Below are 20839 nucleotides of genomic sequence, written 5' to 3' on the forward strand. Positions count from 1 at the left end.
AAATTAAGGGTTGATACCAGGAAATGAACTTGCTAATGTGATCGTGGGGCTTGAGAGGTTCAGTACAATTTCTAGACTGTCTAAAATGCCACTAAAGAATGTACAAGAGGGCTTCAAAGATTAGTGGAAAAATTCTGTCACCTTTTCAATCCCATTTTCCACCACCTTTTTGAAGTCCCCTTGTATTTGACTGGTGAACTATAAATATATGCACAAACTATATATATATATATATATATATATATATATATATATATATATATATATATATATGGTGATAACAATATATATATATTGTTCTCCTCTACATATAATTACATCCTGAGATTAATCTACTAGCTAAACATTTCCTTTAGGAGAATGAAGCTTTCTCTAAATTAACTGGACATCCCTGTCAATACCTTATAGCTTTAAAAGAATGCACATTCTTTTTTTGTCAAAATCTGTAATTCCATCACAGGGACCTTGTTGTTGCTTGTTTGTGAGTGCATGTGATAGGGGCAGGTCTGCTTTTGCTGTACCACGCAGGCAATCAGTGGTCTGGAGATAGGGTTTACTTCTGAAACAATCATTACAGGGCATGAAAATTCAAAGTGAGCTGCTATAAAAAAATGCACGTAAGGATTGAAGGCTGGATTCTGACCTCTGCAAGTTAATTGTGTGCTAACAAGAGGCTCCGCCACTCGCTGTCCGTTTGCTGTACTGTGGTGACTTATGGGCGCTATGGTTGCTGTGAGGCCGGCAGCTCTGCCACCAGTATTTCAAATACCTGCACGGTTCCTCATGCTGAACAGAAATCAGCACAGCTTCCAGACTGAGACAGACTAGGGAGAAAGGCCTGGAGATCTCCTTACAAAATTAGCCAATGAAAATTTTACAGATGACAACAGGCCATTGTCCACCTTGGATGCTTAAGAAACACCAACAAGGATAAATAGCTGGGAGGCGGGGGAGGCATCATATTTGGTGAAAGAGAGGTCTGGGTGAGGGTGAGGGAGACGTTCAGAGAGCAAAGTAGCACAGATGCCGAAACTATGGACTTTAAGTGCTGCAAATCATGAGGTTGATAGAGGACAGAGCAATACTTTGTTCTTCTATTTATAAAGTCACCGTGAGTTCGAGATGACTTGACAGCCACTATCTATCGACCCACCCACCCAGTTGTATATCATTTATCTACCAAACTACCTATTGACACACCTAAGCAAGTCTATCCTGTTTGATTTGGGTTAGAAGTCTCTTTTAAAACTACCTTATCTGTGTGGATCGTCACAAGTTGAAAGAAGCAGTCTTTATACATGCAGTTGTTTTTTTAAAAAAAATGTTTTAAATAATGTCATTGGGGGCTCATACAACTGTTATCACAATCCATACATATATCAATTGTGTAAGGCACATTTGTGCATTTGTTGCCCTCAACAATCTCAAAACATCTGCTCTCCACTTAAGTCCTTGGCATCAGTTCATTTTCCCTCTCCCTCCCCACTCCCCTTCCCTCATGAACCCTTGATACTTTATAAATTAATATTTTTTCATATCTTGCCCGGTCTGATGTCTCCCTTCACCCACTTTTCTGTTGTCCATCCCCCAGAGAGAAAGCTATATGTAGATCCTTGTAATCGGTTCTCCCTTTCCACCCCACTCTCCCTCCATTCTCTCAGTATTACCACTCTCTGCACTGGCCCTGAAGGGATCCCTGTGTTTCCAGTTCCTATCTGTACCAATGTACATCCTCTGGTCTAGCCAGATTTGTAAGGTAGAACTGGGATCATGAGAGTGGAGGAGGAGGAAGCATTTAAGAACTATAGGAAAGTTGTGTCTCATCGTTGCTACACTGCACACTGACTGGTTCGTCTCCTCCCTGTGACCCTTCTGGAAGGGGTGTCCAGTTGCCTACAGATGGGTCTTGGGTCCCCACTCTGCACTCCCCCTCTTTCACAATGATTTGATCTTTTGTTCTTTGATGCCTGATCCCTTACTTTTGCTTGTTTTCAGCTCAGAGTTGTCATTACATTGTATTGTCTATAGTCACTCAATAACCGTCATTACAATTGCCTTTCTACTAAAAAGTTAAAGGGAACAGACATTCTGTCTCTAAGGGGTTGGTAAATACTTGGAGAGGTAAACATTTGGATGCATCTCCATTTCCATTCTTAAGACTGCTGTATGAAATAAAGATATAAAAATGGGATCAATAGCCCCAAAACATGTTTGAAATCACTGTCCTATGTCATCATAGAAGCTTTTCTACTGATCATGCCTCTTCTTCCTAAAATGTCCTCCCTCCTGACCACTTACCACCCACGTGGAACCACCAGAGCATAATCACAGAGCAGCCACCTGAACTTGTCACAGCCAACAAAGTTTAAAGCAGGTAAATGCACCTCCTGTGCACCCAAGCAAATTACATGTGGTCTGCAAGAGGTTGTAAGATTTTAATTCCTTACAGACAAATCTACGATCTTAATGTTTCTCCCTATCTTTGTGATGTCTTGTGGGGAGGGGAGAGCAGGGGATGCCATGAATGTGCTTTAAAGTCTATGGCCCTCTGAGCTTGACCGTCAGGGCATTCCCATGTTCAGAAGAGGAACTTTTCTCATGCGAGATTAGGGCTTTAATCTCCGTAGGAGCTCAAGGGACAAAGAAAGAACCAGGATATAGCAGTAAGTACCCAGCACTGGGCGGAGGCCATGAGGGGCTGGCACCAGCTCTGTCTCCCTCTGCTACTGCTTCCTCTCTCTAGAATGGTTTCTTATTTTTACTTTTTTAAGGGCTGTACGCACTCTCATCTTCAGTCACTTCCCACCTATTCCCTCACACTCTAAGTGCTGTCTCCTCAGTGGCACTGCTTGAGAAATAAAAGCACACCCTCAGTTTGTGCTGCAGGAAGAATCCTGCATCTACTGTCAGCCAGGAGACTGAGACCACAGCTTCTCCCCTAAGGTGCCACTGCGCAGGCTCTGCCTCACGAGTTACTTGGTTCTCTGAGTAAGGGCTTTAGATTCACCACAGTAAGCTTGTCTTAACCTCTGTCTTTAAAACTAAACTTGGTCACATAATTTTTCTTAACTGTGGAGAAAGTTTGTGTACTCAAAAGCGTGCCAATTCAATAATTCCTACCCAGAAAATCCAGTAACACTGATTACCTTCTTCGCACCGTGCAACAATTTTTACTCCTTTCCCAAGGGATTCTCCTCCCCTTATCATTAACACATCTCCTAAAACTACCCACAACGCAAACTTGTCTCCAAAAACTACCCTCAATGCAAACTCAACATCTCCTAAAAATGCCCTCAATGCAAACTCAACGTCTCCTAAAAATACCCTCAACACAAATTCAACGTCTCCAAAAACTGCCCTCAATGCAAACTCAACGTCTCCAAAAACTGCCCTCAATGCAAACTCAACGTCTCCTAAAAATACCCTCAACGCAAACTCAACGTCTCCTAAAAATACCCTCAATGCAAACTCAACGTCTCCAAAAACTACCCTCAATGCAAACTCAACGTCTCCTAAAACTACCCTCAACGCAAACTCAACGTCTCCAAAAACTACCCTCAATGCAAACTCAACGTCTCCTAAAACTACCCTCAACGCAAACTCAACGTCTCCAAAAACTACCCTCAACGCAAACTCAACGTCTCCAAAAACTACCCTCAATGCAAACTCAACGTCTCCAAAAACTACCCTCAATGCAAACTCAACGTCTCCAAAAACTACCCTCAATGCAAACTCAACGTCTCCAAAAACTACCCTCAATGCAAACTCAACGTCTCCTAAAACTACCCTCAATGCAAACTCAACGTCTCCAAAAACTACCCTCAATGCAAACTCAACGTCTCCTAAAACTACCCTCAATGCAAACTCAACGTCTCCTAAAAATACCCTCAATGCAAACTCAACGTCTCCTAAAACTACCCTCAATGCAAACTCAACGTCTCCTAAAAACACCCTCAATGCAAACTCAACGTCTCCTAAAACTACCCTCAATGCAAACTCAACGTCTCCTAAAACTACCCTCAATGCAAACTCAACGTCTCCTAAAAATACCCTCAATGCAAACTCAACGTCTCCAAAAACTACCCTCAATGCAAACTCAACGTCTCCTAAAACTACCCTCAATGCAAACTCAACGTCTCCTAAAAATACCCTCAATGCAAACTCAACGTCTCCAAAAACTGCCCTCAATGCAAACTCAACGTCTCCTAAAAATACCCTCAACGCAAACTCAATGTCTCCAAAAACTGCCCTCAATGCAAACTCAACGTCTCCTAAAACTACCCTCAACGCAAACTCAACGTCTCCTAAAACTACCCCCAACACAAATTTAATGTCTCCAAAAACTACCCCCAAAGCAAACTCAACGTCTCCTACGTAAAACTGTCCCTGCTTCCCTCCCTTCCATTATTTTGTGAGATCATAGAGTATTTGTCCGTTTGCACCTCACGAATCCCATGCACCATACTTTCAAGGTTCATGCATTTGGACTTCATGACGGACTAATATTCTATTGTGTATATATACATACACACCACATGCTGTTTCTTCATCTGCTGATGGGCATTGCGGTTGTTCCCAACTCTATTGTAAAAGGTGCTGCAGTTGTGCTCACTTTGGCAGCACTTACGTGGCAATCAGAACAATGCAGAGATTAGCATGGCCCATGTGCAGGGATGATGTGCAAATTCTTGAAACGTTCATATTAAAAAAAAAGTGTTTCTGGGGGAGTGCAACAGAGCAGCAAGGGAATGAAGTGGCAAGGTCCCCAGGGAATGCTGAAAGTGGACTTTGGGGTCAGGGCGTGGTACCCCAACAGACTAGACTGGAAAACACTCCTAAGGGCCAACAAACAATCCTTGAACTAACTACAAGCTTTTCTTTCTTGATGTGTTTGTTTTGTTCTTGGTCAGTGGTTTGTTGTCTGGTTGTATACTGTTGCTTTGTTTTCCTCTGTCTTGTTTTCGTGCATGTTATTGTCTCCACAGGTCTGTCTAAATAAGGCAGGATGGATGAACTATCTGGAGGAAAAACAAGGGGACCCACAGTTCCCGGGGGACTTGGGATTGGGGGATGTGGGGGATAAGGAAGTGGTGTTAACAAACACAGGGACAAGAACATAGGGAACAACACAGGACCCAAAATGGTAGTAAGGGGGGAGTGGCAGGCCTGGTGGGGAATGATCAAGGGTAAGGTTACGTAAAGAAGAGGTATAGCTGTAACCCAGGTGGGGACAGAGCATGGTAGCAGGACAGGAGGAAAGTCAGGGGAGATGGAGGAAAGAGCTAGGAGTCAAAGGGCATTTATAGAGGTCTAGACAAAGACATGTACATGCAAATATATATATATATATATATATATATATGAGGATGGGGAAATAGATCTATGTATCTATATTTATAGGTTTAGTATTAAGGTGGTAGAAGGACATTGGGCCTCTACTCAAGCACTCCCTCAATGCATGAATACTTTCTTTTATTAAATTGGCACTCTATGATGCTCACCCTCTCAACACACTGCTGAAGCCAAAGCGGGTGAACAAGTAAATGTGGTGAAGAAAGCTGATGGTGCCCGGCTATCAAAAGAGATAGTGACTGGGGTCTTAAAGGCTTGAAGATAAACAAGCGGCCATCTAGCTCAGAAGCAACAAAGTCCACATGGAAGAACACACCAGCCTGCGTGATCACATGGTCCCGAAGGGATCAGTTATCAGGCATCAAAGAACAAAAAATCATATCATTGGTTGCACACCTCCATGATACAATCGCCAAAGACAAACGGGTGCTTAAGCAAATGTGGCGAAGAAAGCTGATGGTGCCTGGCTATCAAAAGAGATAGTGTCTGGGGTCTTAAAGGCTTGAAGGTGAACAAGCGGCCATCTAGCTCAGAAGCAACAAAGCCCACATAGAAGAAGCACACCAGCCTGTGCGATCACAAGGTGCCAAAGGGACCAGGTATAAGGCATCATGCAATATATATATGGTGTATATATATACACCATAGTGAATGAAGGGGGAAGTGCAGAGTGGAGACCCAACGCCCATTTGTCGGCCACTGGAGATCCCCTCACAGAGGGGTTTAGGAGAGGAGATGGGTCAGTCAGGGTGCAATGTAGTACCGATGAAGAACACAGCTTTCCCCCAGATCCTGGATGCTTTCTCCCCCCAACTACCATGATCCAAATTCTACCTTGCAGGACTGGATAGGGCAGAGGTTGTACACTGGTGCATATGGGAGCTGGAGGCACAGGGAATCCAGGGTGGGTGATACCTTCAGGACCAGGGGTGTGAGGGGCAATACTGGGAGAGTAGAGGGTGAGTGTATTGGAAAGGGGGAACTGATTACAAGGATCCACATGTGATCTCCTCCCTGGGAGACAGATGGCAGAGAAGGGGGGGAAGGGAGACTCCGGATAGGGCAAGATATGACAAAATAACAATCTATAAATTATTAAGGGCTCATGAGGGAGGAGGGAGTGGGGAGGGAGGGGGAAAAAAAGAGGACCTGATGCAAAGGGCTTAAGTGGAGAGCAAATGCTTTGAAAATGATTAGGGCAAAGAATGTATGGATGTGCTTTATACAATTGATGTATGCATATGTATGGATTGTGATAAGAGTTGTATGAGCCCCTAACAAAATGTTAAAAAAAAGTATAGACTCCGGATAGGGCAAGATATGACAAAATAACGAGGTATAAATTACCAAGGGCACATGAGGGAGGGGGGAAAGGGGAGGGAGGGGAAAAAAAAAAGAGGACCTGATGCAAGGGGCTTAAGTGGAGAGCAAATGCTTTGAGAATGATTGGGGCAGGGAATGTATGGATGTGCTTTATACAATTGATGTATGTATATGTATGGATTGTGATCAAAGTTGTGTGAGTCCCTAATAAAATGTAAAAAAAGGAAAAAAAGTATAAAGAACAAAACAGCTATCAACTCACAAAAAAGTGCTTAAGTAAACACGGGTACTGTAATATTTGTACATATATATATATTCATCTTTAAAGTACATGATGTGACTACTTAGCAAAGGCACATATTCTGCTTTACTTATGCAGTTTCTCAGACTTGAAATCTGAAGGGAAACATATTGCTACCGGCTTTTTCTAAGTGCAGTAGCTTTACAGAGTTTGGGGCGGGGAAGGCACACATAAGGAGAGCCCTGTGTTTCAATGCCCCAAAAGAGACACCATGTTCTCAGAGCCAAAATGCCACGCGGCCCCCTACAAAAATCCAATATATCCCACAAATATGAATCTCATTCTATACCCAAATGTTATGTAATATTGGCTTTATTCCAGCCACTTTCCCTCCCAATTAAAATGACACTATTTGGAAAACACAATTGAATCTATCTGTAAAGTAGTGGCTGAAAGCTGATAGTAAAGACTGTAACTGGCCTGATAGCTTCTCACTCCCTGGGGCTCCATTTGAATTGCTTGCAATTTCCTTTCAGGAGAGAACTAGAGATTATGGGAGTTAAGGGTAGAATGGAGAAGCCCTGTGCAGCTGGAGGAGGGTAACCAGGAACTTCCCTGCAGAACCCCTGGAGCTCGCTGGGCTGAGAAAAGAGAAAGTAGAGCAGGGAGGCTGCCTCAGCGATATGAAGAAGTGTCCCAGGACATGGGAAATCTATGCTCTGTAAGTCTCAGGCTACACAAATGAAGGAAGAAAAAGCAAGACAAGAGGAGGAGGAGGGAAAGATGCTAAACAGGAGTATGGTACTCCCTTCCCAATGTAGATGAGGTATTTGGATATGATCATGGAAGTGCTCCCCAGGGAACAGTTTGGAATTGTAATGCCACTGACTTTAAGGTAGTGTGGCAAGGTGGGGATCCCGGACTGAAGCACCCAGTCTCTGAAGAGCTCTGAGGGGTCCTCCTTCCTGGTTATCAACACTTTCCCCAATACTGCTTACATTCCATGCCTCTTCCCACCTCCGTATGTCAAACAGTGTTCAAGCACTCATTGGTATAGGCTTAAATTGACCCCTTGCTTGCAGTTGGCACCACTTGCCAGATTAACCTTCTAAACAACAATCTGACCACCAATATAACTGGCTTTTCTTCTGTAGTTTCCTCAAAAGACTTAGCACATACAGAAGTTGGCACATAGCAGTCACTACTCTAGACATATGTGTAGAGTATACAGACATGCATGCCACGCACATATTGCTATTGTTAGTTTTGAGTTGGTTCTGATTCATGACAGCACTATGTGTACACCGTAGAACTGTTCCATGGGGTGTTCCATGATTAAGAAGCTGATTACCAGACCTGTCTTCTAACTGGTCTGTCTTTCTTTATGTGGGCTTGAACAGCCAAGCTTCAAACTAGTAGTTAAGCACTGCTGTACACCACCCAGGGGATCCCTATGAACACAGTTGATGTTGTTGTGGAGGCAGCTCTGATTGATTCATGGCTACCCTATGCACAATTAAAAGAAATACTGCCCAGTCCTGCACCATCCTTATAATTGCTTTTAAGACTGAGCCCATGCTGCATACATGTGTCAATCCATCTCAAGGGAACTGCTCTTCTTCAATGCCCCTCCACTCTACCAAGCATGATGTCCTTCTGCAGGAACTGGTCTCTTCTGACAACATGTCTAAGCACATGCTCACCATCCTTGCCTCTAAGGAGCATCTGCCAGTACTTCTTCCAAGACAGATTTGTTGGCTCTTTCGGCAGTCCATGGGACTTTCAATATTCTTCACCAACACCATAGTACAAATGTACAGTTTCTTTCTTAGTCTTTTTTTTTACAGAAGAATACACACGAGCGTTATTCTAGATTTTTAAATTTCATCTCTAAATGCTTAAATTTAATTTTACAGTGTTAAAAAACAGGCAAAACAAAACAATCTATTGTTTAGGGAGATTTGGCAAAGTGGTAAAAACTATATAGAAAAATATTGGGCTGATTAACCCAAGGAGCCTCTAAGCAGAGTGTTCAATCTCTACTTCTGTTTTTAACCTTTTTAAAAATCACTTTATTAGGGGCTCATACAACTCTTATCACAATCCATACATACATCAATTGTGTAAAACACATTTGCACATTCATAGTCCTCATCATTCTCAAAACATTTTGAGAATTTGCTCTCCACTTAAGTCCCTAGCTTCAGCTCCTCATTTTCCCCCTCCCTCCCCCATTCTCCCTTCCATCATGAACCCTTGATAATTTATATATTATTATTTTGTTATATCTTACACTGTACGACGTCTCCCTTTGCCCACTTTTCTGTTGTCCATCCCCCAGGGAGGAGGGTATATGTAGATCCTTGTAATCGGTTCCCCCTTTCCACTTTCTTGGTCTTCTTTATTCAATGTTCAACTTTCACATACATATGAGGCAAGTCAAAATGCCACAACTTGGGAAAGGCAGACTTTAGTCCTCAAAATAACATCTTTGCTTTTCAATACTCTAAAGAGATCTTGTGCTGCTTATTTACTGGTATAATGTGTCATTTGATCGCTTGACTGCTGCTTCCATGTATATGGACTGGAAAAATCCTTGACTTCAATGTTTTATTCATTTATCATTATGTTATCCATTGGTCCAGTTGTGAAGATTTTGATTTTCTTTACATTGAATTGTAATCCATACTGAAGGCTGTAATCCTGGATCTTCATCAGCAAATGCAAGTCCTCCTCATTTTCACCAAGCAAGGTTGTGTCATCTGCATATCACACCTGTGATTAATAAACCTTCCTCCAATCCTGATACCTCATTCTTCTTCATATAATCCAGTTTCTCTGATTATTTTCCGAGCATACAGTTAAAAAAATATGGTGATAGGATAAAAGCCTGACACACACCTTTCCTGATTTTCAAACATGCACCATTTCTTTGTTCTGTTTGCACAACTGTCCCTTGATCCATGTACAAATTCTGCATGAACACAATGATATGTTCTGGAATTCCCATTTTTTTCAAGATTATCCATAGTTTTTTATGATCCACACAGTTGAATGCTTTGGAATAGTCAATACGACACAAGTAAACATCTTTCTTATATATTTTAAATCATTTTATTGGAGGCTCATACAGCTCTTATCACAATATATATATACATCCATTGTGTCAAGCACATTTGTACATATGTTACCATCATCATTTTCAAAACATTTTCTTTCTACTTGAGCCCGTGGTATCAGCTCATTTTTTTTCCTCTCCCTACTCCACCCTCTTTCCTTCACAAACCCTGGATAATTTTTAAAAATTATAATTTTTTAATGTCTTACACTGACCGATATCTCCCTTCACCCACTTTTCTGTTGTTTGTTCCCCAGGGAGGGGATTATACATAGATCTTTGTGATCACTTCACTTCTCCTTACCCTCCTGGTATCGCTGCTCTCTTTATTGGTCCTGAGGGCCTTATATGTCTTGGATTCCCTGTTTCCAGCTCTTATCTGTACCAGTATACATGCCTCACTCTAGATTTGTAAGGTAGAATTGGGATCATGATAGTTGGGGGGAGGAAGCATTAAAAAACTAGAGGAAAGTTGTATGTTTCATTGATGCTATACTGCACCCTGACTGGCTCATCTCTTCCCTTGTGACCTTCTGTAAGGGATTTCCAATTGTCTGTAGATGGGCTTTGGGTCTCCCTTATGCACTCCCCCTCATTCACATTGATATGATTTTTTGTTCTGGGTCTTTCTCGTATTCTTTTCACCCAAGATGCATCTGATAGCAGCAATGATATCCTTTGTGCCACATCCTCTTCTCAATCTGGCTTGAATCCTCTGGATGATCCTTGCAATGTTCTTCTACAACTCTTTTTGGATGATCTTCAATACAATTTTACTTGCATGTGCTATCAATGGTATTGTTCCATAATGTGAGCATTCTGTTGGGTCACCTTTCTTTGACAGGGTACAAACATGGATCTCGTATAAGTAGTTGACCAAGTAGTGATATCCAAAAGTTTCTGGCATCGATGAGTGAGTGAGTCCAGTGCTTTATCAGATTGTGGGGACATTTCAATTAGTATTCCGTCACTTCCTGGAGCCTTGTTTGGGATGAATGCTTTTAGTGCCGCTCGGACTTCTTCCCGCGTACCGTTCGTTCTTGCTCCGCTGCTGTCTCTTGAGCGGCTGGATGTCAATCAGCTGTTTCTGGCACAGCGGCTCGGTATTGTTCGCAACTTCTTCGGATGCTTCCTGCATCATTCACATTTTGCCCATAATCTTTCAGATTTGCAACTTGACGTCTTCATTCTTTTCTTGAGTTCTTTGTCGAGCATATTCTTCCTTCTTGGTTTCTTAACTTTAGGGCTGGACATATTTCATTACAATATTTTACTTTGTCTTCTTGAGCTGACTTTTGAAATTTTCTGTTGAGCTCGTTGATGCCATAATTTCTTCCATTTGTTTTGGGGACTCTTCAGTCAAGACCAAGTTTCAAATCTTCTCTGACCTAACACTGTGATCTTTTCTTTCCTGTCATTTTAAGGACCCGTTGGATTCATCATGTGTGATGTTCTTGATGTTATCCCACAGCTCATCAGTCTCTTGTCAGTAATGTAAAGTTGGATGGGATATACTCAAGGTTGTATTTTGGCTCCCGTGGACTTGATTTCATTTTCTTTAGCGTCAACAAATTTACATAAGAGCAACTGTTCCACAGTCAGTGCTTGGCCTGGTTTTAACTTCTGATATTGAACTTCTCCATTGTCTCTCCCCACAGATATAGTCAATTTGATTTCTGTGCATTCTGTCTGGACAACTACGTGCATCGTCACTTTTTATGCTGTTGACAAAAGTATTTGTGTTGAAGAAGTCATTGGTCTTGCCAAAATTCTACCATGTCATCTCAAGCTTTGTTTCTGGCACTAAGACCTTATTTCTTATGTACTGTTCCTCCTTCTTTTTTTCCCCAACTTTTTCATTGCAATCACCAATTAGCATCATCGAAACTTGATTGCGTGTTCGATCAACTTCAGACCGAAGAAGTTGATGGGCTTCTTCAATTTTTGCATCACTAGCTTTCATGTTTGGTACATAAATTGGAATAATAGCTGTGTTGGTTGGATTTTCTGAAATGCAGATAGATGGAGTCCTATCACAGAGAATATTGATTTCAAGATAACTCGACGTGTCCTTTATTGATGATGAATGCCACGCCATCCCTCGTGCTTGTGTCGTTCCTCGCATAAAACATATGCTTTTCTAACTCAAAATCGTCAACACCAGTCCATTTTGGGCAACTAATGCCTAGACTATCAATCTTTATGCATTTCATTTTTAATGACATCCAATTTTCCTAGATTCGTACTTATTAGATTCCAAGCTTGATAATTAATAGATGTTTACAGCTGCTTCTTCTCATTTTGAGTCATATCTCATCAGCTAATGAAGCTCCCAAAGGCTCTGTGCTTACAGGCTCTACTTCATCAGCTTCCCTGGGGTGAAGTCTACTTCGAGAAGGCAGCTCAGCTCTTCGTCGGAATCGGAGTGGGCGTGCAACCTGAGGGGCTCATCTCACGCACTGTCTCTGACAATGTTCTGCCTCTCGTGACTAGAGCTTCAGTAACTGACCATGTTCCCAGAGGGTTTCCGGTGACTCATTCCTCCGAACTGGACAGCCTACCCCTTCTCTGCAGTCTTTTCTCTGTCTAGAAGTTCTGATGAAACCTGTTCACTCTGGGTGACCCTGCTGGCCTTTGAAACACCACCGACATAGCTCCCAGCGTCACAGCCACACAGAGCCACCACAGTACTGACAGACAAGTGGTGGGTGAACATAATAATTGCAAATAATTAAACCACAATAGAGGAAAGAGAATCATTGGGCGGTGCAAATATAATGTATTAACCAAAAGTTTCGAGGTTCAAGTTTGACCAAAGGAGCCTCAGAAGAAAGGCTTGGTAATCTACTTCTGGAAAAAAAAATTAACAAGCAGTCATCACAAAATCTGTGGAGCACAGTTCTTTTCTGCCGCACATCCCCGTGAATCAGAAAAAAGTCAGCAATAGCTAGAAAAGAGAAAAAACACATTATCTCGAGTTTCAAGGTCGCATAGAAGGTGAGGGAAGTTTAGGGAACTTCCATTTTTGAAGCTGTTTACTACTCTGAAGAAATCATTAAATGAGTGATTCAAACATCGTTATGTAGACTTAATCCTTGCTATTGTTGTTAGGCGCCGTCTAGTCAGTTCCACCCAGTCACCCTATGCCCAACAGAAGGAAACACCGCCTGGTCCCACTGCATCCCGGCACTGCCCACTTAGTCCTGGCGCTGCGGCCAGTAATGGCACTCCAATCCCAAGCGCAGTGGTCGTCTTCTTCCAATCCAGTCACTGTGGTCCTGTGACTTTGGATTTCTTAATCCAGAGAGAACGTCAGAAGTCTAGATGTGAAGGTCTTAAAGAATGGGAGGCCTGACCTTCAGCCAGCCTCACATCCTTGCAGGCTCTTCCCAGGTTATACATCTGACCCTTCGTGACCTAATGTCAACCAGCTTATTCGTTCATACACAATCCGCTCTGCACATCTGCATAATGCATAGAAACAGATGTGACCACACAGAGCTCATAAGTAAGAGCATAGGATTGGCAATAAAGAAACGGATCGTTGCTCGATTAGAAATAGTATGGTGAGGGCATGAGGCTAACAGGGAGCTGACATCAAGGAGTTGAAGGAAGAGAATGTGTTGAAACCGACAGAGGTAGCAATTTTACAATACTGCTGGATGTGACTGAACTGTGGGATGATGTTAATATCTGTTTTATCACCAATAAAAGGTATTTTTTTTAAAAGAAATAGCTCGGTCCTGTAAAGGAGTAAAAACAATGCAACATGAGAAAGAACTAAGTGGGGGTCAAGGGTGACCCTATGGAGGACAGGACACAAACTTAGGTGTCAGGGACCCTTTCTGAAGAGGTGACAGTTCAGCTGGAACATTAACTCTACAGAGACAGTAACTAGAATAAGGGTTCCTGGGGGGTTATGGCCAGGCAGGTAGGGGGTGGGGTTAATGGGGAGATGATATCCAGGAGCCCAAGAAGGAAGAAAATGTTATGCAATTGACTGTGGTGAGATTGTACACACTGCTTGATGGGACGGAGCTATTGAACGGTATGATGTCTTAATAAAATGGTTTGAAAATGAAGAAGGTTGCAGAGGAACAAGGCAAGGTAAGGAGAAAGAAAAAGCAGCCCACTCTGAGGAAATTGCGGCAACATCAGAATGGGCTTCATATGCGGATAGAAGTTTTTAAAAAAAGGTCGGGGGCTGGGGTGGGGCGGGAGGGTAAGACTTCGCTGTGAATGGTGATCTCTGGTTTTGTGTAACCTTGTCGCCTTGCCCAGGAGGTGAGGTTGACAAGGGCAAACAATGATGTCATATGCAGGGCCTTAAAAGACCTGAGACAGGTGTGGTGTTACAACTGTGATTTTTTTTTTCTTCAACTCAAAATTTTACCTAAAAAGTTTGAGAGAGCGCCCAGAGGTGACATTCAACCAGCCATTTCGGGCCACGGGCTTTCTCTCCTTGAACCATAGTCCAGTTTATCCGCAACTTGGTGGAGAAGGCCCCGGGGCTGGTGAACGCTGCTGTGACTTACTCGAAGCCTCGACTGGCCACATTTTGGCACTATGCCAGGGTGGAGCTGGTTCCTCCGACCCCTGCGGAGGTCCCTGCAGCGATCCAGAGCCTGAAGAAAGTAGTCGATAGTGCTAAGACTGGTCGCTTCAAGCAGCTCACAGTTAAAGGAAGCTCTGCTGAGTGGTTTGGTGGCCACTGAAGTGTGGATGTGGTTTTATATTGGCGAGATCATAGGCAAACGAGGCATCATTGGCTATGATGTTTGAAGACCAGTCTTTAACATCTGATTATATTTGGTTTGCTCTTTGAGTTTTCTTGGACCATGTGTGATCAGTCTACTCTAATAAAATAGATCATCTAAAAAATAAGTTTGAGAAAGCTTAAGAAAACAGGATAGACTCTCGTGCATCTTGGGATGTGAACCAGGAAATGCATTAGATGGCCTTTCAAAATTTTCTCTATTCTGGGGATCCAGAGGTTTTCATACAAACAGGATGGAGATATTTTAATGCGCCGCGTGCTGAGAAATTCTGTGAAAATTAAAATATTCACCTATCCAAGTTATTAGGGTCATTATACAAAGGGATTCTGTTCAAACTGAAGAGAATTCACCCAGATTTTCAGTGGTTTTACAGAGGAATGGAACTAACTGAGAACACAAGCTACCATGTTTGATTTTTTTAATTAATAAATCATTTTATTGGTGCTCATACACCATGTTTGATTTTAATGTATAACAAAGGTCACCCTGATAAGGAATTTTCTTAGAAGATAAAAAAAGCTCATGTTTAAGACATCCCAAAATGGCCTGAAAGGGCCAAGGGAGATTAAGATTTCTGAGGCAAGTGCTGCTGCAGAAGCTAGGGCAGTCTCTGTGGCGGGTGAGGATGCCATAATGACTGTGTAAGTCTTGGGAGTAGCGGCCACCAGGGACAAGGGACAAGGGCTGCAGGGAGAAAGCAGTGAGGCAGGTTGCTGTTGTCAGGTGCCACCATGTCCATTCCAACCCACAGCTACGCCTGCGCCCAAGCACAACTGCCTGTAGCCCTGCTGGTGCAGCGGCAACAAATTGGGCTGCGATCCTCATCGTGTGCGGTTAGTTGGAAACCACCGGCTTCTCCTCGGGAGACACAGGAAAGAGTCTGTCTCGGAAACCCACAGGGGCAGTGCTACCCTGTCCTACAGGGTTGCTATGAGTCGGCATCGACTCGGTGGCAGTGAGTGTGGCTTCGCTTTAATGCTCACAGGGGCAGACCACACGCACGGTGGAGCCCGCTAAGTGGGTTCAAGCTACCAAGCGTTTGGTCCACAGTTGAGCGCTGGACCACTTCACCAGGCATCTTCCAGCAGGGCGTACTGGATGTTTTGTTGATAGAAAGAAAATAAAAGAGAGGGGTGGCGGGAAAGAGACGGTGGAAGAGAGGGGGAGAAGGGAAGGAGGGAGACACGGCAGAGAGCAAGGAGCAGAATGAGAAGGAAGAGAGAAGAAATGGGTAACTAGAAGAGCAGCCTCTATAAATTCAGCTCACTCAGCAACGAGCACCTGCCCCCTCCCCAAAGTGGTATCACATACAGTACTTTAAGAAGAACTTTAAATCATTGGAGAGCGCTGGAGAAATTTTCATTCATTCTCCACTCTCAGTAAGAATAAATTAGAAGTCTGTACACCACTCACATCATAGCGAGACCGTGAGGCAGAGATAAGTATTTCCAGACAGAATTCCTAAAACTAGGTCAGTAGTAATTTAGGTATGGAGGTTTGAAATGTGCAATGGTGCGAATTAATTGTTAGTATTAGGTCAAGTAGAGCTAGAAAGAGTTTATTCTTCTTAAGACAGTTGAATTATTTTAGCTATCCAGTAAGATCATGATGCTAAAATTAAAATAAACATGAACCTAAAATGCATTTTACCAAGATAATTCCCCAAAATCCTTTTATTTTTGTGTCTTACACCAAATGTCCCAAGTCCAAGGTGAAGGGATCTATAGTTTATATCAATACATGGGTCATATTTATGGACTCACACACAGCAAAATGACTGTCCATTTTTCTGGGATAAATGTTAGATAGGGATATTATTGTTATCAATGCATTATAAATATGGCAGTCCCTGGATTTATAAACTACTAGAAATATAGTATGATCCCTCTGAAGGAGCCCCGCTAGCATAGCGGGCTACACACTGGGTTGCTAACCGCAAGGTCAGCAGTTTGAACCCACCAGATGATCCAAGAGAAAAAGGTGAGGCTTTCTGCTCCCATAGGATTCACAGTTTCGGAAAGCTGCCTACGGCAGTTCTGCTCTGTCCACAGGACTGCTACGAGCCCAAAGAGACTTGATGACAGTGAGCTTGGTTTGGGGTCTAGTTTCGGTATTGGTGGAACCCAGACCAGAAAAATTCCATACTGAGTAGAAGCAGGCAGGAGACGATTTCAACAGTGGCTCTACTTGAAAGGCTCTAGTCATGACAGGATCGGGAGGGTTGTATTAGGGATCTCGACACCGGCACCAATGCCAGGGCAGCTCGTGTTATACTGAAGCCTTAAGGCTGAGGAGAGATTCTCGGGCTCCGATCTAAGGATTTCTCTACATCAAGTGGCAAACAACCATCCGCTTCCTCACAGAGGAATAGCGTAGGCTCAGCTCTGATTCAGAAATGGAAATGATGCTAAAACAGATTTCTGAAAAAAATTACATTATAAACTGTCATATTCCATCCCACTTAATGTGAATGAGCTGAGCCTCTAGGATAAACTTGATTACCATAAAAAGGGTGAAATCTTATTTCTGTTTCTAGAGAATAAATAAAAAAGATTTAAAAAAAACAACCCAGATTCTCAGACGGTGCTTGTACTTTCCAAATCACAGCACATGCTGTTCCTGTGGCTATCACTCAAGCAAATGTTTTCATTTTAAAGAAAGCTGCTTCCGGAGTCTCTCCCTGAAATCTCTTATTGAAAATGGGTTCCTACAGCCTGTGGTTTGGAACTGCCTGTGGCGTGTCAAACCCGCGCCTGGGGGGAGGCTGGTCCCAATGATGAGGACGGCGACAACAGCAAGGAGTAAAGACAAAGTGTCGGTCACGTTGTGAAGCGCCGTTTTAGACGTCGGCACGATTGCCATTCCCCTTGAACAGAAAGGAAATTAAAAACAGACCAGGTGAAGGAATTTGTCCAACATCCCATGGCGAAGTTCACAGGATCCCAGAGTGCAGGCTTGTAGCCATCACTCTGTCTGCTCTCTGGTACTCAGGAGCACAGCGTATCCAGACGGTGCGAAGAGAGCGACCCTAGATCTGCCGTCATGGCCTGAATTGTGTCCTCCACAGTATGTGTTGGAATCCTGACCCCCATCCCTGCGGATGTCATCCCTTCTGGGACATGGTTTTCTCATAGTTTAAGAATGCCACATCACAGTGCTAAGATGTGCCCTCCATCTAATGGCTTCTGAGTTATAAAACAACGTGGAGTAGAAACAGAAGCAGGCGGAGGCAAGCAGAAGACAGACTCTATCTGATAATGACAGGCCAGGAGCGCCAAGGGTAGTTGGCTCGTAGAAGCTGAACAGGCAAGGAAGCATTTTCTACCAGAGCCACATCCTGCATTTGATCTTGTAGCTTGCTTGACTCTGAGCACATACGTCTTTGTCTCTTAAAGTCACCCACTTGTGGCATTTCTGTGACAGCAGTACTCGGGAAGTAAAACTGCCTGGGTGTTCCTTTGGCTCCCTTAAAGCTGGAAAAGGACACGGACCTCCAGCCGCACTGTGACATCTGAAGCGAACCTGTGTGTGACAACTGTGCTAGGTGAGGGACAGAGTGAACAAACTCGAAAGCACCAGGCCCTCTGGGGAGGAAGATGAGGGTGCCGACACCCATAGTGTTACATCTCAGAAACTCATAGGGACAGTACTACTCTGTCCTATCGGCTCGCTAGGAGTCAGAATCAACAGGAAGGCTGTAGGGGATCATGGCTATGAGCTCAGGTTCTGGGGTGGGTGGAAAGAGGGTTCAAATCCTGTTCTGGGCACTTTGGGGCTTTATCTCTTTAAGTTCCTTCTTCTGTAAAATAGTGAAAGTATCCATCGCACACAAAGTTGTGAGCTGTCATAGAAGCAAACGCATTCAACATAAGCATTAGCTTATGAAGTTCTTAGTGCCGTAGTTGACACACAAAACAGGAAAACAAACTGGATTCTGACTCACAGTGACCTACTGGACCGAGTAGAATTCCCCTGTGGGTTTCTGAGACTGAATCCACAAGAGTGGAGAGCCTCATCTTTCTCCCTCAGAGTGGCTGCTGGTTTCCAACCACTGAGCTTGCAGTCAGCAGCCCCTGGCGTAGCCCACTGTACCACCAAGTCTCCTCATAGCTGATATATCGTCGTCGTTAATACTGGCACTGTTAGCTATTATGAGCTCAGTAGATACTAAACAGAGACTGAGAAGCGAATTTCAGCTTAGGAAGAAACACGCTTCCCCATATCCACGTCTCCAATAGTGGACAGATAGCTAGACGGGTGCAGGCTCCTTGGTTAACCAATGCCACGGCTGCCAGGGGAGGGGCAAGGCAGGGGCCATCCTGCATCAGAAAGGAAGGTAGTGTTACTGACCGAGCAGATGAGGTCGGCTCTGTGACTTGGCGCTGGACTCGGACGCCATGAGCACAGTTCTCCTGGACCCCTGGCTGGGTGGAGAGGGGAATGTCAGGGGAGGTGTGGCTGATCTTCATGGAGGAGTCGGGGCAGGGCGCGGGAGGGTCCAGGACGCCCTCGCTGTTCTCTTGCTCATTGGTCTCGGTGTCCGTATAGTTAAGGGGCTCCTGGTTGTTGTCTTTGCTACCAGAGAGCAGACCGCGCTCTCGCCATGGAACCCAGCAGAGCTTCCAAGACACGAAGAGAGACACACCAAAGAGAGCGAGGCCACAGGCAGTGACCACAAGGGTCAGCAGGCTCACGGAGATATCTGCAAAGAAGCAAAGATCACGGGTCAATCGGATTGTTCCCTCCACACCCGCATTCCTTCAGCCCTCGGGAGCGTTCTCTGGGAAGCCCAGGTCACTTGATTCTGAGGCAGAAACCATGAAGATTCCGAGATAAGCCATGAAGCCTGAGAGCAGGAGAGCAGAGGAGATAACCCACAGGCTGGGTTCAGAAGGATCGGATCCTTTTATCCGAAGAAGAATCCCATTGCCATAGAGTCAGATTAGACTCATAGCAACCGCCTGGGAGAGACAGCACTCCACCAGAGAGTTGTTCCCAAGGCTATGAGTCTTTGGGTGCAGGCTGCCTTATCCTTCTCCTGTGGAGTGGCTGGTGGGTTCAAACCACTGACCTGACGGGTATCTGCAGAGTACATAACCACTGAGCTACCAGGGTTCCTTTCTATAGCAAGAGACGGGGTATATGAGATTCAGCTGGACGAGTCAGGTAAGACCCTGTCCTGCAAGCAGCATGAATCATTGACAATATATGACCAGGACAGTTTCAACTGTCCTTAAAAATGACTCTGTCATCTCCCAGAGCTGTTTGGGAATGGCTTATGTAACAGCTTTATAAAAACCAGTTCACCAAAAAAAAAAAAAAAAACAGTTCACCAGTAACCAGTGGCCACCATGCCAACACCAACTCCTGCTGACCCTGTGTGTGTCAGGGCAGAAGGGTACTCACAGGGCTTTTAATGGCTGATTTTAAAAATATTATAAATAAATCATTTTATTGGGGGCTCTTACAGCTCTTATAACAACTCACACATCAATTGTATCAAGCATATTTGTATGTATGTTGCCTTCATCATTTTCAAAATAGTTTCTTCCCATTTGAGCCCTTGGTATCAGCTCCTCTTTTTTCCCCTCCCTCAACCCACCCTCCCAACTTCATGGACCCCTGATAAACTATAAATTATTATTTTCATATCTTACACTGACCGCTGTCTCCCTTCATCCATGTAATTGTTCCCCTGGGGAAGAAGGGATTGTGTGTCATTGTAGTCCGTTCCCCGTTTCTCCCTTCTCCCCACACTTTCCCCCCATGCTCAGGGTATCACATTGCTATTCTGAGGGGCTTATCTGTCCTGGATTCCATGTGCTGAGAGCTCTTATCTGTAACAGTGTACGTGTGCTTCGGATTAGCCAGGTTTGTAAGATAGAACTGGGGTCATGTTAGCGGGGAGGAGGAAGCAGCAAAGAACTAGAGCAGCGGTTCTCAATGTGTGGGTCGCGACCCCTGTGTGGGTTGAATGACCCATTTCACAGGTGTTGCCCGATTCATAACAGTAGCAAAATTACAGTT

The 20839-nt window shown here is 43.9% G+C and overlaps 1 protein-coding gene, 1 non-coding gene and 1 pseudogene across 2 annotated transcripts in view; 2 read left to right on the forward strand and 1 right to left on the reverse strand.

The window, feature by feature from the left end:
* Positions 1-20839, reverse strand: part of SYT9 (synaptotagmin 9) — a 259856-nt gene that overhangs the window by 155123 nt on the left and 83894 nt on the right. The window contains exon 2 of the mRNA XM_075546133.1: positions 19163-19514. Within this exon, the coding sequence (XP_075402248.1) occupies positions 19163-19514 (352 nt within the window). The remainder of the gene's footprint in view (positions 1-19162; positions 19515-20839) is intronic.
* LOC142447533 (U6 spliceosomal RNA) lies at positions 4605-4708 on the forward strand. Its single transcript, XR_012784226.1, has one exon. It is a non-coding gene; the product is annotated as a U6 spliceosomal RNA (small nuclear RNA).
* LOC142444279 (ATP synthase F(0) complex subunit g, mitochondrial pseudogene) lies at positions 14112-14830 on the forward strand (annotated as a pseudogene).

Source organism: Tenrec ecaudatus, chromosome 4 (assembly GCF_050624435.1).
Source record: "Tenrec ecaudatus isolate mTenEca1 chromosome 4, mTenEca1.hap1, whole genome shotgun sequence".
Taxonomy (NCBI): Eukaryota; Metazoa; Chordata; class Mammalia; order Afrosoricida; family Tenrecidae; genus Tenrec; species Tenrec ecaudatus.